Source organism: Eupeodes corollae, chromosome X (genome assembly GCF_945859685.1).
Source record: "Eupeodes corollae chromosome X, idEupCoro1.1, whole genome shotgun sequence".
NCBI lineage: Eukaryota > Metazoa > Arthropoda > Insecta > Diptera > Syrphidae > Eupeodes > Eupeodes corollae.
The window spans coordinates 5,513,874-5,532,795 of NC_079150.1; the positions used below are offsets into that span (position 1 = coordinate 5,513,874).

The window sequence follows — 18,922 nt, forward strand, 5'->3', positions numbered from 1 at the left end:
CCTGTTTAAATTCATTAGGACATTTTGTTTTAACATATTGGTTTTTTATTTGAACTTTACCTTCTATTGTATTTTTATGGGGTTCACCTCCCATGTTTTCATATATGTAGATGGTTCGGAACAATAAACAAGCAACACTTTACTACTTTTTCTTTACTAGGGTGAAGGTGTGGACGTGGTTTGGAAATACAATTATTAAATCGCTTTCTTTTGACTACCGATAGGGGTGACGACAAACACAAAATACTTTACTTTAGTACGTTTCTTCGCGATCACTAAATTTTATTTTGACCACTTCGTATCAACTTTCGGTAAAAGTATATTTTTTTATGCCTGGGTATCCTACCGACTGCGCCAGTTATATATTTTTAAGGTGAATCAAAAGACGACCGTATAGTTTCGAGTTCCAAACTCAACTCTTTATTGCCAAATTAAATTAAAGAAAAAGTATTTTATTTACAAATGTATGTATGTATCTAAAATTAATGCTTTCTATGTACAATTGATATTATGAATTAAAAACTTATTTATGCTGATTAATTTTTATTTGACGTTGGAGTAAAGCAACGGAAGTGAGGTATTTATTTACCTTACCATGAGAGTGGTTGCAATTTGTTAATATTATCTCGATTTATAGACTCATCACTTTTCTCGGTACGCAAGTATTTAGAATTTAATTTGGGTTAACAACCCTTTTGCTGACTGTGCAGAAGGTATCGCAGTCAGTTGTATGAATTTATGCTTGGAGTAATTAAAATTAATATGAGAATTAAGTTACACACAATTCTCTTCATATGGAATTATAAATTTAGATAATTTATCGATATTATTAAATGAATAAGGAGAACTTGTTTATAATATGAGTGTTATGCTTATACTCTGAATATGTTGCTTTAGTATTGCTCCTTTTAGTTTGGAATTAAAATTGGTATAATTTTTAACATTTATGGTTATTGATTCGGAAAATTCTACTATATTTTTTACCTTTAAAAAATTTTTATAATTTTTTAATATATTTTCCATTAGTAAATAAAAATTGTCATTATCTATTTTATATACAGGTTTATCATATTCTTTTGATATGTTACAGTTTGCTTTAGCATTATTTAATATATATATAGTACATTCATCTTTTTGTATTTCTTTACAAAGGTTTTTGTTTAGGTAGTTTTTACACTTTGTTGTCCTTATAAATTTATTAGTAGTATTTGTTGTCATCTATAGTTAATTGTCCATATTTATTTGAATTAGGGGATATTTATTTGAATGGGTGTTTGTAAGTTACTACAATCAAATCTTCAGTTCTAGTAACAATTATCTATCTATAATTGCTCTTCATTAGAAGGTTTATATTCCGAGTTTCATTATGTTACTATAAGGATTTTAAATCTAAGTTATATTTATTATATGAAACAGATAATTTTCTTGCGGATATAAAAAAACGTCATCAGTTCTCGTCAGTGATTCACGTTTTTTTATTTTTATCATTCCTTGAATATGCGTTATTGCACTCACGAGTAATATTTGGTATAATAACTTGCTTAATTTTATCAAAACGGTATGATTTAATATTGTTTTCTGTGCACTTCAATTCCTTTAGTTGTTAATATTGTTTCACCTTGGTATTTTTTAACTCTATGTCGGATGTGTCTAGTCTAGCATTAGATTTTTTCCTAAGACCTTTAATAATACACAATGTTTGATCACCTTCCTTGTATTCAATATGTTTTTGTTAGGTCCTACTAACACTTTTTTCATGGACACTCTAGTTTTTTTTTTAATATATCACTGTTATTGTTAAATGTATTTTGATTAAATGCTGGTCTGTACCAAGTTACAGTAGGAACAATATTATTGAGTTGTTTCATTGTGTTGAATATTTCTTCGAGGAAATTGGTACAGTCTTATGTCATGAAAATACAGCTAGGTTCGGAAATTGTGTTGTGGGTACGCTCAACCTGGCCGTTCGCAGTTCATCGGTAGACTGATTTAGTTATTTTATTAACACCATATCTTTCACACATGTTTTTGATCATGGGTGTATTGCAACAGTTTTCATTGGCTGTCATAAGGCGTTTGCAGTTGTGAAACATGTTTACCAAAACTTATTCTATTTTATTATTGAAATGAATACGGTTATCTAAATAACGTACTACTTTATATTTCGAATACTTAACTTTTACAGAAAGTAATGTATGGTTATCATGGAAGTAGATATCCATATGTATGTGTGCCCCAGTTTGTGTTGGAAAATTTGATCCGTTTAATGGTTCTTTAGGAAGGTTCCTGTCATACCTGTCAAAAAGACATGCTATTCATCTTTTGTAATAAACCTTTGCATATTTACTATTGTTTGGCCAGTAGTATTTTTCATTTATTTCAGTTATGTTATGTTATGTTATGTTATGTTATGTTATGTTATGTTATGTTATGTTATGTTATGTTATGTTATGTTATGTTATGTTATGTTATGTTATGTTATGTTATGTTATGTTATGTTATGTTATGTTATGTTATGTTATGTTATGTTATGTTATGTTATGTTATGTTATGTTATGTTATGTTATGTTATGTTATGTTATGTTATGTTATGTTATGTTATGTTATGTTATGTTATGTTATGTTATGTTATGTTATGTTATGTTATGTTATGTTATGTTATGTTATGTTATGTTATGTTATGTTATGTTATGTTATGTTATGTTATGTTATGTTATGTTATGTTATGTTATGTTATGTTATGTTATGTTATGTTATGTTATGTTATGTTATGTTATGTTATGTTATGTTATGTTATGTTATGTTATGTTATGTTATGTTATGTTATGTTATGTTATGTTATGTTTATAGCCTTGATGAGCTCTATTATGCGTTTCGGATATGTTGTTACATAAGTTGTTCCTTACGATTTATTATATATTTAAGTTTTACTGGAGTGTAAATAAACCGTGTGGTCATAAACAATTTTTTTTTATGAGGCCACCATATTTAGAATTACATACATTCTGGTGCGGTGTAGATAGCAATAATTTTATTAGGTTTTATGATCTGTTTTAACAAGGATATGAGCTCATAGTAATTTTTGAACGTGACCACGTGTCGAATTTTTAAAGATATTCTTTGTTTCTATGTTTGAATCGGTTTGTAATTCTTTTATTCCAATCTGTTCATCATATTAGTTAAGGGATCTCTCCTGGTCATCATATGGTTGGGGTTCTGAATTGTTCACCTTTGCTGTTGATGAAAGTTCCCGCTGTTTTCGCGATCTCTCCTCTCCTGGTATACATTGAAATTTGGGCGTTGTCCTGTTGATTGTAGTTATTGTTGAAATGACGTAGTGCATCAATTGTTTGTCTATTGTTGAATTTCATTGGTCTTGGACCTTGTTCTCTAAACGGATTCCTGTGTTGTTAGCTGTTATTTTGTTGACCGCCGCCTATTTGTTGTTGAAAATTGTTATTATGTTGATGTTGTTGGTGTGGCCTCTGGTCATAATTTACTCGGCGTTCAGTTTTAAATTTTCTTGGGTCGCAGTGTATTCGATGTCTGTCTTGCAGGTGAAGTAATCTGTGAGCATTGTCGTTTCCAATGTTTGATGCAATTGAGAATTCATGTTCTTCATCAGCAATTTTGGCTGTATATAAAGCTCCCTTTGTGAAACTATCACTTGTTCCTCAAAACATCATCTCTAGCATAAGCTGTTAATCTTTATGTCACTAATTTTGAATCTCCACTCATTGAGATCTTTTTTATAATAAGATTCAAAGCCTGGTTTATTTTGTTGTGATATTCACTCAATGATAATCCCTCTTTTTTGATTTGTCGGAGGGTATCCTACAGCACGTAGAGAGGTTCTTGGTTGAAATGTGTATAATCGAGTCGTTTCCGAATTGTCTCGTAATTAAAAATAGTATAATGATTTGTTAAGACTTCTGCGGCTGTTCCTTTAATTTTATTTTTCACAATTGTTAAGGCTGTATAATATTTAGGATGTGTCTCGAATCCTTTAATACTGTACATTATTCTTGTCGATTCTTCTTTCCACAATCTGTATTCTTTCCTATCAATACTAAATTCTAAATGGATATCATTACCAATAGGAATTGTTGTTGTTATTTCTTTCAAGGTGTGTACATTAGGTACAATTTTGATTTCTTACGTGAGCGATCTGACTCTTGATTGGAGCTCTATATTAATATTGTCTTGTTGAGTCAAGACTATTTTCAAATTATTATTTTCTTGCAATAATGTTTGATATTTGGTCTTTGGTTGGCATTTCTGCTTGTAATGCCGATCTACGACTATCGAAGACTTTAAATTTCTTCATACACTGAATTAATTTAGATTTAACTTATTTTGTTTACTGAGTGTTGTATGATATTATGAATCTATTGATTGTATAACACTATATATCACTGGAATTCACTTTACTTACTTCTGCTATACTAGATCTGTTGGTCTTCAAATGTTTCTTTTGGTCCACTTACTAGAGCAAAATAGTATGTTAAACTCCTGGCAGGATCGACAATTAAATAAAACTATTAATGTTTTATTACAAAACAAATATTTCTTGGAACTATGTCCTTTATTAATACAAATATTTTCTTAATTGACTACTACACTTTTCATCTACGTGACTAAGTGTTGGTTGTGTTTGAGTACCTTAATAATATAGACTTCTATGATGAGTCCCTTATAACTCGAATAATAGCAACCTTAGGCAAGCACACTGTTGGAGGTCAAGGAGGAAACCCACAACAGACACAGCACACCTCTTCCACTTGTACCACCCTATTTGCATCCAGACACTCAACGGAAAGGCTCGAAGCAAGCTCAAGCCAAGTAGTTAAACCCGGCAACAGAGAATCCCTGATGGAGAGTACGAGCAAACATCGCATGCACTCATCTATGCTGCGAGTTCCCAAAAACGACGATGCGCGGCCAACACTTCAACAGAACACAACACAAAAACAACTGCTTAATTCACGCACAGCTTGCAGTCGCTTTGCACGGCCAGGTCGCCGCATCCAGTCAGGCGGGCATTGCACGCAACTAGGTACGAGACCAGGTCATCCAAACACACATATCAGACACCCCAACCTCACTCGTCCTTATGCTATGGATCATTTCTAAGTACTGGAAGGAGACTGATGCCACGATAGTATCTAGGCTTAGTTCTGACCCTATCGTTAGACTTGAGAAGTACTATCACTCTACCACACTTCCATTACAGGGGAAAATAATTCTCCCTGACGCAATTCGAGTAAATAGGGTTTAGGTATTCGGGGAACGCGATCCAAATGGCTTTCACCATTTCTCCGGTCAGTCTGTGGAAACACAGTGACTTCCACGATTTAATCCTAGCTACAGCACAGCCAATTTCACCCTCCGGCACTAAAGGAGGTGAGTCTGGAGGCAGATTCTCCAACCGCACACCCCTGCGAAAGACGGTGTTCATCAAGACAGTCGCACACTCCCTCCAGGAGTGAGCAAGACACCTCCTTCCTGGATGAAACCGATCTCTGGATATAAATGACTCCGAGGGTCATCATGATGTTCGTCCGAGAAGCAAGCATTCTTATGTATTCAACTAAACCTTGCCGGTAAGAAAGTATTGACTGATGTAAGTCTTCTAGCAAAAGACGTCTACAGGCTTGTAAATGCTCATGGAATCTCCTCACCTGCATACGTTTCTCGTTAAACTCCGGTGCCCACCCCCTCACTATTCTTCGATTCACCAAACGGTGTTTCTCCAAGAGTCGGTCGTTGACACCCCACGCGCATTCGTCCAACAATGCCACCTTACCATCCACCTCTAACCGCTCAAATGCATCCAGCGACACTGAAGTGACCTTTCTCGCAAATTCTCTTCGCCGATTGGCCCATCGGCGGAATGTGTTAGCAAATGCTCCTAGTTAAGACTCTTTCCTGTGTAAAGACGTTAAAGTGTAGTTAATATACAGTGAGTGATTTAATAAAACAAATTGGTAAGATTAAGAATGGCAGAAGGGTGCTCCAAAGGGCGCTCCTCCGGCGACATGGTTGGATTGACCACTGACCTGGAGTCGGATTCGGAGTCTGGTGCTCCGCTGGCGGAGTTCAGAACTCCGGTTGTTAGGGTGAGCTTCATGAAGGAGGCAAATCAGCAGGTTGTTAAGACCAACCCAAGAAAGAAAAGGGGACGAAAGCCCAAGGGAAGATCGAAGGGACCAGCATCGAGGTCCAACTCGGAATCTACGGTGGATGATTCTGCCTCCGTAGTGGAGGAGATCGTTCCCATGGACACCGAGGAGTTGGGGGCCGCGAAGGCAAGGAAGCGAAGAGTAGAGAAGTCTTTGGACTCCTCTTCTCCAGAGCCGATTTGTCCTAAGATGCTGGCTTCGGAAGCATTGAATTTGGCAGACGAGATGGGTGCTGCTGGGATGAAGATGATGGGTGCTGCGGTGGCTGATGGACCAGATGGAGCTGGGTGCTCCGCTGGTGTCACGGTTGCCGTTGGGGGCCGTGATGCGTTGGCTGGTCCTGCTGGTGCTGGTAGTGTTGCTGGTGGTGTTGCTGGGGTTTCTGGGGTTTCTGGTGTAGCTGGTGTTGCTGATGCAGGTTGTGTTGCTGATGGTGTTGCTGGTGTGTCTGGTGCAGGTTGTGTTGCTGGTGGTGTTGCTGGTGTTGCTGGGGTTTCTGGTGTTGCTGGTGTTGCTGGTGTTGCTGGTGTTGCTGATGTTGCTGATGTTACTGGTGTTGCTGGTGGCGTTGATTCTGTCACTAGTGGTGGCGATATGGGTGCTGGGGACGCAGATGTTGCTGTGGCTCTTGGGACTACAGGGGATTGTGCATCTGTGGTTGATGGAGGTGGTGCCGTCGTGGTTGGTGGTGCTGCTGCCTTGATGGGTAGTGAGCGGACCGGAGGAGGTGGTGTTGTTGTTGGAGGTGCTTGGGCGGGTGGCTCAGCTGGGGCAGCTGCCAATAAAAAGAAGAAAAAGAAGAAGGTGGCCTCCGCACCTGAGCCAGACGCGGGCGAGAGCCTTGAGGAGCGTCTGGGCCTTGCTGCTGTAATGGCGAGGTGTGCGGAGGTAAAAAGGAAGGTGATCAGCCTTATGGCTGACTATCCCACGACAGCCGGAAGGCTGACCGAGATCTCGGCGGCCTACGACGAGCTCATATTGGGCTTGTCAGGGGCCAACGAGAGGCTGAGAGGTCGAATTGAAGAAAGGGCTACCTCCACCAAGGGGTTGACCACGAGGGCGCTGCATGGTAAGGTCGAGGTGCCTGCTGGGCCTCCCAGATCATTGGGGGTCCCGGTGGGCATAGCAGTGGCTGAGCGCCCCTCGTTTGGACGGCTTAGTTGTTGCAACACAGGCCAAACTTACTAATGTTGCCTCAATTAGGCCGGCCGGAATGAATCAGCTGGCATGATTAAGAAGAGGGTTGAGGAGAAACTAGTGCCTGCGGTAGGTGTCAGGGTGCACACTGTGCAGCCTGGCAGGGATGGCAGTGTACTGGTTCGTACTCCCTCCCTGGCGGAAAGGGATGCTTTCCTGGGGCATAAGAAGCTTCAGGAGGCAGGCTTATCAGCGGAGATAAGGAAGGGCCGACAGCTCATTTTCCGTGGTGTGGAGAAGAGGATCTCGCCTGAGGACTTCTTTGGTGAGCTGCATAAACTTAATTTATGCAAGGTTACCAGGGAAGGAGAGGAAAAGGAGGTTTCTCTCTCTCTTTGTGTGAGAGGACTTTGGCTAGCTCTCCGGAATGTACGTGTGGAGCTGCGAGAGAGGACTGGGAGCATGTACTGGTTGAGTGTCCGCGATATGCCCGTTTCAGGGATCTTCCTGGTATGGGTGTTGTGCGGACAGATGACGTCTGGGACTTCAGTCGTGTCCTTTTCTCGAGGGACTCGGCTGACAGTCTAGCCATCTATGCTGATAGAGTTTTCCAGACTCGGCGGTTGTAGTGGCATTCTGTTGGTCCTTGTTGTAGACACTGCCGGGCAATCAGGGGTTCCCCCATAACTGGTCCTGTAGGCATGACAAGACTTTGTAGGAAGTCTTGAATGATTGCTCAGGGTTGGTATGGGGCATAGTACAGATCGCGGCTATGTTCTTCTGGGTCTCCTGGTGCTCTGTCAGGTAGAACTCTTTGGAGTCCATATTCCCTGGGGTTCCTTCTATTGGGTTCTGGGCGAGAGGGGGACTCTTCAGTTCTATCTTGACTCGGAGCTCAATGGTTGGTATTCCGGGTGGGTCTCTTGAGAGTTCGCAACTCCTCGAGCAATGGCCGGCAGATGGTTTGAGCGGGTGAGGGGCTTCACAGGCCTCAGCCTGACTCTGGCATTGTCGGCTATTGCTCTTCCAGCTTATAATGCCATGATGAGAGCGCCTCTTGTCCCAGGTTGTAATCTGGACAATAGGGCAGGATTCATGGCATGTGGGTAAAGACGGGCAGTTGCTGGGGCGGGTGGGGGGCTTTACAGGCCTTAGCTTGACCCTGGCACTGCCAGTTGTCCTGTGATTATTGTACCTTGCTATGGTGAATGCGCCTTTTGCTCCAGGTGGGAATCTGGACAATTAGGGCAGGATCCATAGAACAAGGACAAGCAATGGAGGGAGTGCCTGACATGTGTGCTTGGATTACCTGGGGGTGCATAGTGACTGCGACTGTGCGTGAACTATCCAGTTGTAACCGGTAGTATTTGTTTTTGTGTTGTGTTTTGTTGTAGTGTTTGGCCGCGAATCGTCGTTTTTTGGGAGCTCGCAGCATGGATGAGTGCATGCGATGTTTGTTCGCACTCCCCAACAGGGAGTTTCTGTTGCTGGTTTGAACGGCTTGGCTCGTGCTTGCTTCGAGCCCATCCGTTGAGAGTCTGGGTAAAAAGGGCGGTAAAATTGGGGGAAGTGTGCACACTTGGTTGTGGTTTCCTCCTCGGCCTTAAAACGGAGTGTTCATGCCTGAGGCAGGCGTCCACGTTAAGCCTTTACTTATCTGTCCTTGTTGGCTCACTCAGTCTGATTCCGACTTTCAAAGTGAGTGGATAAGTTAGTGCTAAGTCAGTTAAAGTGTGAAACGAATTTGATAAGAATCTTAATAAATATAATGGAAGATGAAGAAGGGTGCTCCTTTGGACGCTCTGCCGATGACATGGTCGGTTTGACCACCGACATGGAATCGGAGGCTGAGTCAGGTGCTCCGCTGGCGGAGTTCAAGGCTCCAATTGTAAGGATGAGATACATGAAGGATGATGGGTTGATGGTGGTGAAGTCCAACCCAAAGAAGAAGCGAGGTCGGAAGCCCAAAGGAAAGGCCAAGGGAGCAGTATCGAGGTCTAACTCGGAATCTACGGTGGATGATTCTGCCTCCGTAGTGGAGGAGATCGTCCCCATGGACACCGAAGAGTTGAGGGCCGCGAAGGCAAGGAAGCGACGGGTAGAGAAGTCTTTGGACTCCTCTTCTCCAGAGCCGATTTGTCCTAAGATGCTGGCTTCGGAGGCGCTGAGTTTAGCGGACGAGATGGGTGCTGCTGGGACGATGAAGATGGGTGCTGCCGTGGCCGATGGACCAGATGGAGCTGGGTGCTCCGCTGGTGTCTCGGTTGCCGTTGGGGGCCGTGATGCGTTGGCTGGTGTTGCTGTTGCTGGTGGTGTTGCTGGGGTTTCGGGTGTTGCTGGTGTTGTTGATGCAGGTTGTGTTGCTGGTGTGTCTGTTGCGGGTTGTGTTGCTGGTGTTGCTGGTGCTGCTGGTATTGCTGATGTTGCTGGTGTTGCTGGTGTTGCTTGGGCGGGTGGCTCAGCTGGGGCAGCTGCCAATAAAAAGAAGAAGAAGAAGAAGGTGGCCTCCGCACCTGACCCAGACGCGGGCGAGAGCCTTGAGGAGCGTCTGGGCCTTGCTGCTGTAATGGCGAGGTGTGCGGAGGTAAAAAGGAAGGTGATCAGCATTATCGCTAACTACCCCACGACAGCCGGAAGGCTGACCGAGATCTCGGCGGCCTATGACGAGCTCATATTGGGCTTGTCAGGGGCCAACGAGAGGCTGAGGGGTCGAGTTGAGGAGAGGGCTGCCTCCACCAAGGGGTTGACCACGAGGGCGCTGTATGGTAAGGTCGAGGTGCCTGCTGGGCCTCCCAGATCATTGGGGTCCCGGTGGGCATCGCAGTGGCTGAGCGCCCCTCGTTTGCCCAAGTTGCCAGTTCGGCTACCGTGTCGGACGGCTTAGTTGTTGCAACACAGGCCAAACTTCCTGATGTTGCCTCAATTAGGCCGGCCGAGACGTGGTCGGTGATTGTAAAGGGCAGGAAGAACGAAACAGCTGGCATGATTAAGAAGAGGGTTGAGGAGGAACTAGTGCCTGCGGTAGGTGTCAGGGTGCACACTGTGCAGCCTGGCAGGGATGGCAGTGTACTGGTTCGTACTCCCTCCCTGGCGGAAAGGGATGCTTTCCTGGGGCATAAGAAGCTTCAGGAGGCAGTCTTATCAGCGGAGATAAGGAAGGGCCGACAGCTCATTGTCCGTGGTGTGGAGAAGAGAATCTCGCCTGAGGACTTCTTTGGTGAGCTGCATAAACTTAATTTATGCAAGCTTACCAGGGAAGAAGTGGAAAAGGAGGTTTCTCTCTCTTCGCCGTGGAAGGTGACTGAAGGACGACATAATGTTCTTAACTGTAGCCCCAGGGTTGCTGGTTTGCTCCTTGGAGACGGAAGGTGTTACATCAAGCACTTCTCCTTCTCTATCAGGGAGAAACCTGTGGTGGAGTTGTGCAACCGCTGTTTAGGCCTGGACCACTTGGCGTACAGGCAGAAGGAGTCGGTGTGTTGGCGGTGTGGTCAGTCGGGCCATTCGAAGCGCGAGTGCGACAATGCTATACATTGTCGGGATTGCGACTTCCGAGGAAGCCCGGCTGGTCACTTCATGCTGAGCATGGACTGTCCTGTCTATGCTGAGGCGGTGGCCAGGGCGAGCAACAGGCACTAAAATGGCAGTTAAATTAATACAATTTAACTGCCAGCGTGCTAAGGCAGCAATGGATGATTTGGGGCAGTTGATGTGTGAGACACAGTGCAGCCTGGCGCTGTTGCAGGAGCCTTATACTGTTAAAAAACAGGTGAGGCGCCTGCCAAGCCATATGAAGTCATTCGCAGACGACAGGGGCCTTGCCGCTCTGGAGCATTCCCACCTGCCTGCATCCTACACCGACCTGAAGTACCTACATACCTAAACTAAACTACTTAAGAAACTTTAATTCATCTCTATTTTCATACAAAACAAAAACAAAAATGCAGAAAAATTCAACTAACGGTTGGTCACACATCCTATTGAAGTCGTTGTGGTGTGGTGTGGGGTCAACCATTTTAAATTCATTTATACGTTTTAAATCGTTAGTCATAAGATTGTTTAAGTTTTAACTTTTTAAGAAAGGAGACTTGAATATTATATTATAATAATTAATTTTAAAAAAATACTACGCTTTTGTTTCTAAAAGAAATGAGTAGCAACAAAAATAAAATGAAATTCGTTTTTGTAAAACAAAGAAAATATAAAAAAAAATGCGGAACCAAACCATGTTTAATTCATCTAAAATTTTTTTTCCAGACGGAATTGGCTCCAAAACTTTTGTGCGTTGAAGTAAAATGTTCCATCTTAATTTAGTGTTCAATGTAATATTCTTGATTATACTTTAACACATATATTATGTTAATTTTTTTTTACGCGGGCGTATAAAATTTAAGACTTTCATAGAACAATATTTTTTTAAATAATCCAAGTGGAGGTATTTCACGTTGTAAGGAAAATTATTCGATCAAACTCTTTCAAATGCATAAACGTAATCAGCTGGAAAGTAAGATAGATTGTTTCGAGGTTTTCCTTTGGTGTTTGAATTCATGGAGTCTACCTCCATTTCGGTATGGCCTTTAACAAGAATATTCTGAACCAATTCTATATTATGTGAAACTGTTGGGTTAAGCAATGCGTGTACAAAAATGTTGTTTCTGGTTTAAGCTGTGCATTTGTCCCTGTAAAAAAAATATCTGCTTTCTCTATTATTTGGCAAAAATATTTGAATAATGTTTCAGAAAATTGATAAGAATTCATCTGAACTTACTCCACCTTTTGCCCGGTTTCCAGTAAAAGAAAAACCTTCTTAATTAATGTAGAAGCACGTACGTAAAGCGTCCTTATCGTTTACTTTATTCCATTTCCATTTCTCGGCTAGTACTGCCAGCTACAGCCAATTGTGTATAACATTCAAGAAAAAAAAAATAAGCGTTACCAGATATCTGGCTGGATACTACATTTACTTCTTCCTTTTTTTGAATAACTGTTTCCACTTGTGGTCTTGTTACTTAAATACTGTATTGTTTTGATTTTGTTTATTGTGTATAGTCCTGGAATTTGGCTGGTGCTTTTCTCCTCCAGTTTTATAACCAAACTAAATCTCCAACTGCTATTAAATTTTCTTTGGCATTGCGTTTTTCATCAGCATATTATTTTTCTTTTTCCTTCTTTGTTTTGTCCCGATCGTGTAGTTCTTAATCATATTCGAGTAGCCTATTAATTGTGGCAACTTGTCACTTAATGTTAATGCGATTTCAATGTGTTGGGGTGTGGTGTTTTTCGACACATTAATGAATAATCGCGCAACTCTTTCTCCCAATCCTGGTGTAAATTCTGGCCTATTTTTAAACGCTTTAAAATAGATCGATTTTGGCGCTCCAATTCGCCATTTTGTTGGGCCAAAATGGTGTAGAATGGATAATTTGAATACCATTTTCAGAACAATAGTCGTTGAAATCCGAGCTGGTAAATTGTGTTCCATTGTCATAATTTCCACTTCGACAAAACAACTAAAATAGAAGACATCTACTAAAATACAGTGGCTTGAAGGTAGCGGGCCCATTAAATCCATAAAAACTACAATCTGCTTGCCATCTATTTGAAACCCTTACGAGTTCTTGGTATTTCGTCGGCGGAGTAGCTATTTGTAGACCCAAGAGGAATAAGAAGTCTGAACATTTCTCATCCTCCGATCGAACTATGAACATAAATAAAGTATTTTATTTGTGAATTTAATGAAAGACGTTTTCTTTGATAGGTAGGTTAAACAGGAATGAATTTATTTTTCATATAATCATTATTAGGACTTTAGTCAGAAAACGGAACAATGGAAAGAATGTGCTGTGTGCACGAAATAAGAATTAAATAGAAATAAGCGTGGGTTGAGTATAGAGATAAAGTGTCGTCATATTGCAGAGTATGCAATAAGGTTTGAAGTATGAGTTTAAGTTTAGAATATACATAACATTACTTACCTATAGTAAACTTTTTTGTATGTATATGTTTGTTTATTTTTTGTCCGAATGATTTATGTTTCATGTTTTTTTTTTTGTTATATTCACAAGCATCCAAGGGGTAATGTTTTGTTTTTTGTGAGTGTTTAAGTCCACAATTGTATTATTTTAATTACTAACAACTAACACCCGCACTTATGATGAGCCTCTGATCGTAGACTAAGGTTTGATATAAGCCGACTACTTTCTCGAATTTCTGAAGTGTAAACAAAAATTACCATTATTATTTTGATAACCGTACATTGTTTTGTTTGCTTACTCTAATGTTTTTATTACTAACAACTAACACATGCACTCATGATGAGCTTCTGATCGTAGATTTAGATTTCTAGAATTTCCTCAAGAAAACATAATTGTTTTGACAACAGGACATGCTTTTGCATTTTTCTAATTTTTTTTATTTGGAATGGGAGTTCTAAACATCAACTTTTTATTACTTTTACCACAGTTTCGAGAGGTTCAACTATAACATTTTTAATTTTGAACAAATAGTATTGTGTCCCAAATTTCTGTCGTTGTTAATAAACAAGGATATATTAGCCCATGTTTTATCAACGATATATAATCTATTATCTGATTAAGTTTTTCCTCCCACATACATATTAAATTTACAATTTGTTTAGGTATAAACTGTTCGGAAAAAGCCTATGTCCTATCTCATTTATGAAGTTTTTAAAATGTCGTGATGTTTTGATTAAAATGTATTTCTGTTTGTTTGTCCTTGTTTATCTTTCCTATCATCGTCATCCATTATACCAGAGAGGAAGTTGGTTGACTTTCCTACAATGTTTAATACTGCTCTTTTCTTTTCTTTTCTTTTAAATTGGCATTGATTGTATCTAATAAAATGTAAGTATAAATTGTAATTGCCTAGCTAGTATTTCCTGTCTATTTTCACTATAATACTTCCTGTTTTCGTGTAGCTTTTTTAGTCTATCTTCTTTTTCTGTTTAAAAGTGATTGCTCAAATAAGCTATGTCGACGAACATTTCTTTCTCTGGAGACATTCTTATGGTTTAATGGTCTATCTATTATAGTTTTTGTGATGATATGTTGAATTTAATCTTTCAATATAAATGTTACCCAGTATGTGTTTTACTTTTTTTAAGGAAGGTCCACATTATTTGCTTTAAAAAATAAGTTTATGTTTCCGGAGTTAAATTCGCTGTCAGCAATTATTTTTACTAGTTTCAAAGGTATAGGTTCGGATTAAAAAACAGAACATATATGTGTACAAAGAGGTTAATATACATTGTTTATAATTCGGGTGGGTCTACTCAATTGATCTCTTACTCAATTAATCATTTCGATATCGACGCTTCTAGCTTTTCATATTCGTATCCACACTCAATTCCCTCCTCTGCAAGGACAAAATATGATAAGCTCATTAAAGTCCAACCTACAATGTGAATACAATGTGTACAATGGGAAATAAGAAACCGCTTGTACCTTAATACTTCGAAAACCCAGTGCTCTTTTGTGTCGTTAAGGAAAGATGTACTCCTCTTGCAATTAAATATTAGTAGTACTTGCATCAACAAAACTGAACATCTCGAAATTCTCGGTATGTGCAAGTGCAACACACCCGTCTATTGTGGGACGATCACATACTCGATGTGGACAGAAAATTGTTTTCTGAGACGATGTTAACTCTTTTCTCTCCTTTTTTGTATTTTACGTGTACTCAAGGGGTTATGAATAACTTTGTAATGATTTAACACAGCGCGAGCAATTAGGGCGGAATGCAACTAGCTATTTCACTAGAGCATTATTCATTAACATATCGACAAATTACGTAGCAAATGTCTCATTAAGAGAACGATCGTCAATCATTTCTAAACCTCTTTTTTCTAGTATGTTCAAAACACGATAACTACGATATTCGGACACCACCCCAAATATGATAGTTTAGGTAAGAAAGGGTGAAAGGTCTAAGTGGCTAATCCATGAAATTTTATGATTGGAATCGACACAATATGTCATCCTAAGCAATACTTCAAAAGTCCCCCTATTGTCTATTTGTAAAATAGCATTTAAATGGAAATTGAAGTAGGGAGGTTTAGATAAAACTGAATGTTCACTAAAATATTAATTTTAAAACTTACAATTGATTTGAGAATATTTTAGAGTGCCCAACCTAATAAAAATTAAATCATAAAGTGATGATAATTCTAAGATCATAAATCGTTTTACTGAATTAAGATAGTTATTATTTTAAAAACACGATATTACGTCATTATTATTCTTTCAATATTAAATAAAATGTATGTACGTAGTCTGCACACCTGCGGTCCAATAACATTCAAGTTAAGGTTGCAGTATTCAAATACTGGCATTGAAGAATTCAATACAAACTAATATTCCAAAAAAAAGAGATTTGTTTAATTTCTGTTCTGTATGTTTCATTGTCTATATCTTCTTCAGTCTAATTCTGTGGCCGGAAATAAAGCCAAGTGAAATAAGTCACATACCCCAAATCCTGTAGTGTGTCCAAGCAGTGGGTTGCAGGTGGGCAGAATACCCTCCCTCACATGCTCCTGCGTTAAAGTAAGCTGGTCTTATGTCTCAAAATAGTTTGGCCTTATTTAACTTTGTCATAGTGCTATATGACCAACTGGTGAACATTTGCCTATTTCACTTTTTTAAAGTGCAATAAGGCCAAGTGTTGAAAGTTGTTCTTATTTCACTTCTCCTTATTTTACGGCACCGTCTAATTCGTAACGGCAATATAGTTAAAACAAGATATTTACTTCATCAGTTTCTCGACTTATGACCTGAAAAAAACATACTTTTCTCATAAGGCTGCGAGTGTGAGACTTATAAACTTGTTATCCCAATAATAATCCAAAAACCGGTTTTTGTTTAATGAAAACCTGAAACTTTCCATTGACATTTTGTTCATATAATTTCTATCTATTAAATACGTTTTTTTTATTCTTTTCAGAGTTTTATAATACTAACGAGGCTTCCTTTTTTTAATTTGTTTAACGAAATACTCTCTCAATTGGCTCCAATGTACTTTTTACATGGCTTAAGCGTAATCGAATCAGCTTGTTCACAAGTGGCTTACTGGCCACCTTTGGTAGCTGGTGAATTCTTAAGGCTTCCATTATTTGAGATTGCCTACCAAATAATTATCCCACAAGCAAATAGTAAAAGTGGTTGTAATAGCGGCAGCTGTAGCAGCACCAGTAGAAGCAATTCAAAAAATTTAACAAAAACATCAGACAATGAAAATTATAATTTAGAAAATCAACAAAAACAGCCAAATTGTAATGTTTACTCTATTTTACAAACAAAAAATATCTCATCAGTAAATGAAATTGACGTTTTTCGAAGCTTGTCTTGCGTTATATCTAATGTGTACACATTGTGGGAGCTAGTATTGACAGCTGAGCCAATTGTTGTTATCGGATCATCTCCAGCGGATACTTCACATATGGTGCAGTCATTGGTTTCACTTATTGCTCCACTTGAATACTGTGCTGAGGCCCGCCCCTACTTTACAATCCACGATAGTGAGTTCAAGGAATTTACAAGAGAACATCAAGCCCAATCGACAGCAGCATTGCCGCCAAGTATAATAATTGGTGTGACAAATCCATTCTTTGTGAAGCTTTTGAAAGATTGGCCGCACATGATTCGGATACCTCACAGCAATAATTTTAACTTGTCATCGCATCTAGCAACGCCGACATCTGCAACATCAAATATTTCGAATTCTTCTTTAACAGCTACAGTTGTAAATAAAAGAATAGCAACTGCAACTGATAATTCCGTTGTTCTTAGCACAAAGTACAAACCTTTCTTAAAAAAAGACAAAGTTCTAATCAAGAAAATTGTACTCGGTGTAAACACAAAACGACCTGAACATGTTCAATCGGCCCTTTTGCGACGAAATTTACTTGAACTTACCCAAAGCTTCATGATACCACTCGAACGATATATGGCATCGTTAATGCCACTTCAGAGGGATATCAGTCCGTTTAAGTCGGCTCCAAGTCCAAATCAATTCAAGCAAGACGATTTTTTAGCCACCTTAGATCAATCTGGACCTCATTTAACATCTCCGTTAAAAGGTAACTGGAAAGGCCTATATCAGCGTTTCTTTAACTCACCGAATTTCAAGGGCTGGTATGAGACACGCCACAAAGAACTACAGCGAACACTTCAATCTATACAGTTGCAAGCATTATCAGGAGCGGTAAGTTTTCTTAGTTATCTAACCTTTTTTGCTAAATTATCAAAAGCTAAGGAAAAATTTCAATCATTTCTTTTCCTTATATGTTAAATATCGCTTACTATAAATTTGCAATAAGGGTCAATATTTAAAAAAAAAAAACAAATTAATTTTTTTCTTTTTCTAGGATTTGAATCAATGGGCTCAAGGAAAACAAGAAGTTGAGATAATCGATATGATAATTAAATTGAAGCAAAAACTAAATCTATCATCAATTGATACTAATAATTCAAATTTAGTTAGTAGTAATGAAGAATTAATTGCTGGCACACAGACCCAACTGAACGAAACAAGAAAAAAACTTTTATATCAAATTGAAAGTATGAAGCAATCTCTACCTGACGACCTGAAGACTATACTTTTTGATACGTGATAAATAAGTGGCACTCGCAATAACACTGACAACCTCTTTTTTTTAGTTTATTTGTCAATAAATTAAAGTAATATTGATAAAATTCTAGCTTAAAGTGTAAAATTTAAAATGTATTTATCCTCTCACTGACTTCTGTTATTCAGTGAATGGAGAAAAGTTTATCCTAAGCAAATATACGACATTTTTGTACCTATATTACCTGTTTGGCAAATCAGAAAATGTTTTGGTAATTTTCTACAGACCAGTGCATCATAAAAATTCCTCCATTAATATAAATAAATATAAAGAGTAACATAGAAAAGTAATTGGAAAAAAACGAAAAGAGTGCTATAATGTCGGTACTGACCCAGGGCTCATGTGTGCAAAATACCAAAATACATTTATGGATATTAGGGGAACACAAGTGGGGATTTAATAACGATGGGCAGAACGTTATCTTACACCCTGTTAACAAATCACATTATTAAAAAAAAGTTGGTTAGCAGACATTCTCGACCGCATCATATTAGGGAAGGGTAAGTTAGCGTAATCCTAAAAGGTGTAAATTTAAAAAAATCTGATCCGAGAGACACAATAAAAAGTCATTTTGACATCCCGAGAGCTGCTGTTTGTTTCTATCTTTAAGAAAATAATATGTGAATAACAGAATATTATATAATCTGACGATTATCATAAGCCGAAGCAACAAAAGATCCTCGATAAAGTTGAATACGTCTATTGGAATACTTGTATTTTATTTATTTTCTCACTTTTTGCCTATGTGTTTCTCTCACACTCCATATCCACATAGAACAAATGCGTAAATATTTGCCTGAAGCCTATAATGATGTGGTTATAACAACTGGTATTACACAAGATACTCGAGAATCAGATATGTAGATCTTCGCTCCATTATTTTCATCACGCTATTAGTTTTAAAATGATATATGTTTATTTGTTTGTTAATAAGAACAAAAACTTTCTAAGACTTAAATGT

At 38.8% G+C, this 18,922-nt stretch overlaps 1 protein-coding gene across 2 annotated transcripts in view; it reads left to right on the top strand.

The window, feature by feature from the left end:
• LOC129953182 (protein DENND6A) overlaps positions 1 to 18,141 on the top strand; it is a 70,208-nt gene extending 52,067 nt beyond the window's left edge. For both annotated transcript variants that reach the window (XM_056066052.1, XM_056066051.1), the window contains exons 4-5: positions 16,278 to 17,537; positions 17,701 to 18,141. In XM_056066052.1, the coding sequence (XP_055922027.1) occupies positions 16,278 to 17,537; positions 17,701 to 17,946 (1,506 nt within the window). In that variant the 3' untranslated portion in view covers positions 17,947 to 18,141. The remainder of the gene's footprint in view (positions 1 to 16,277; positions 17,538 to 17,700) is intronic.
• The last annotated feature ends 781 nt before the right edge of the window (positions 18,142 to 18,922 follow it).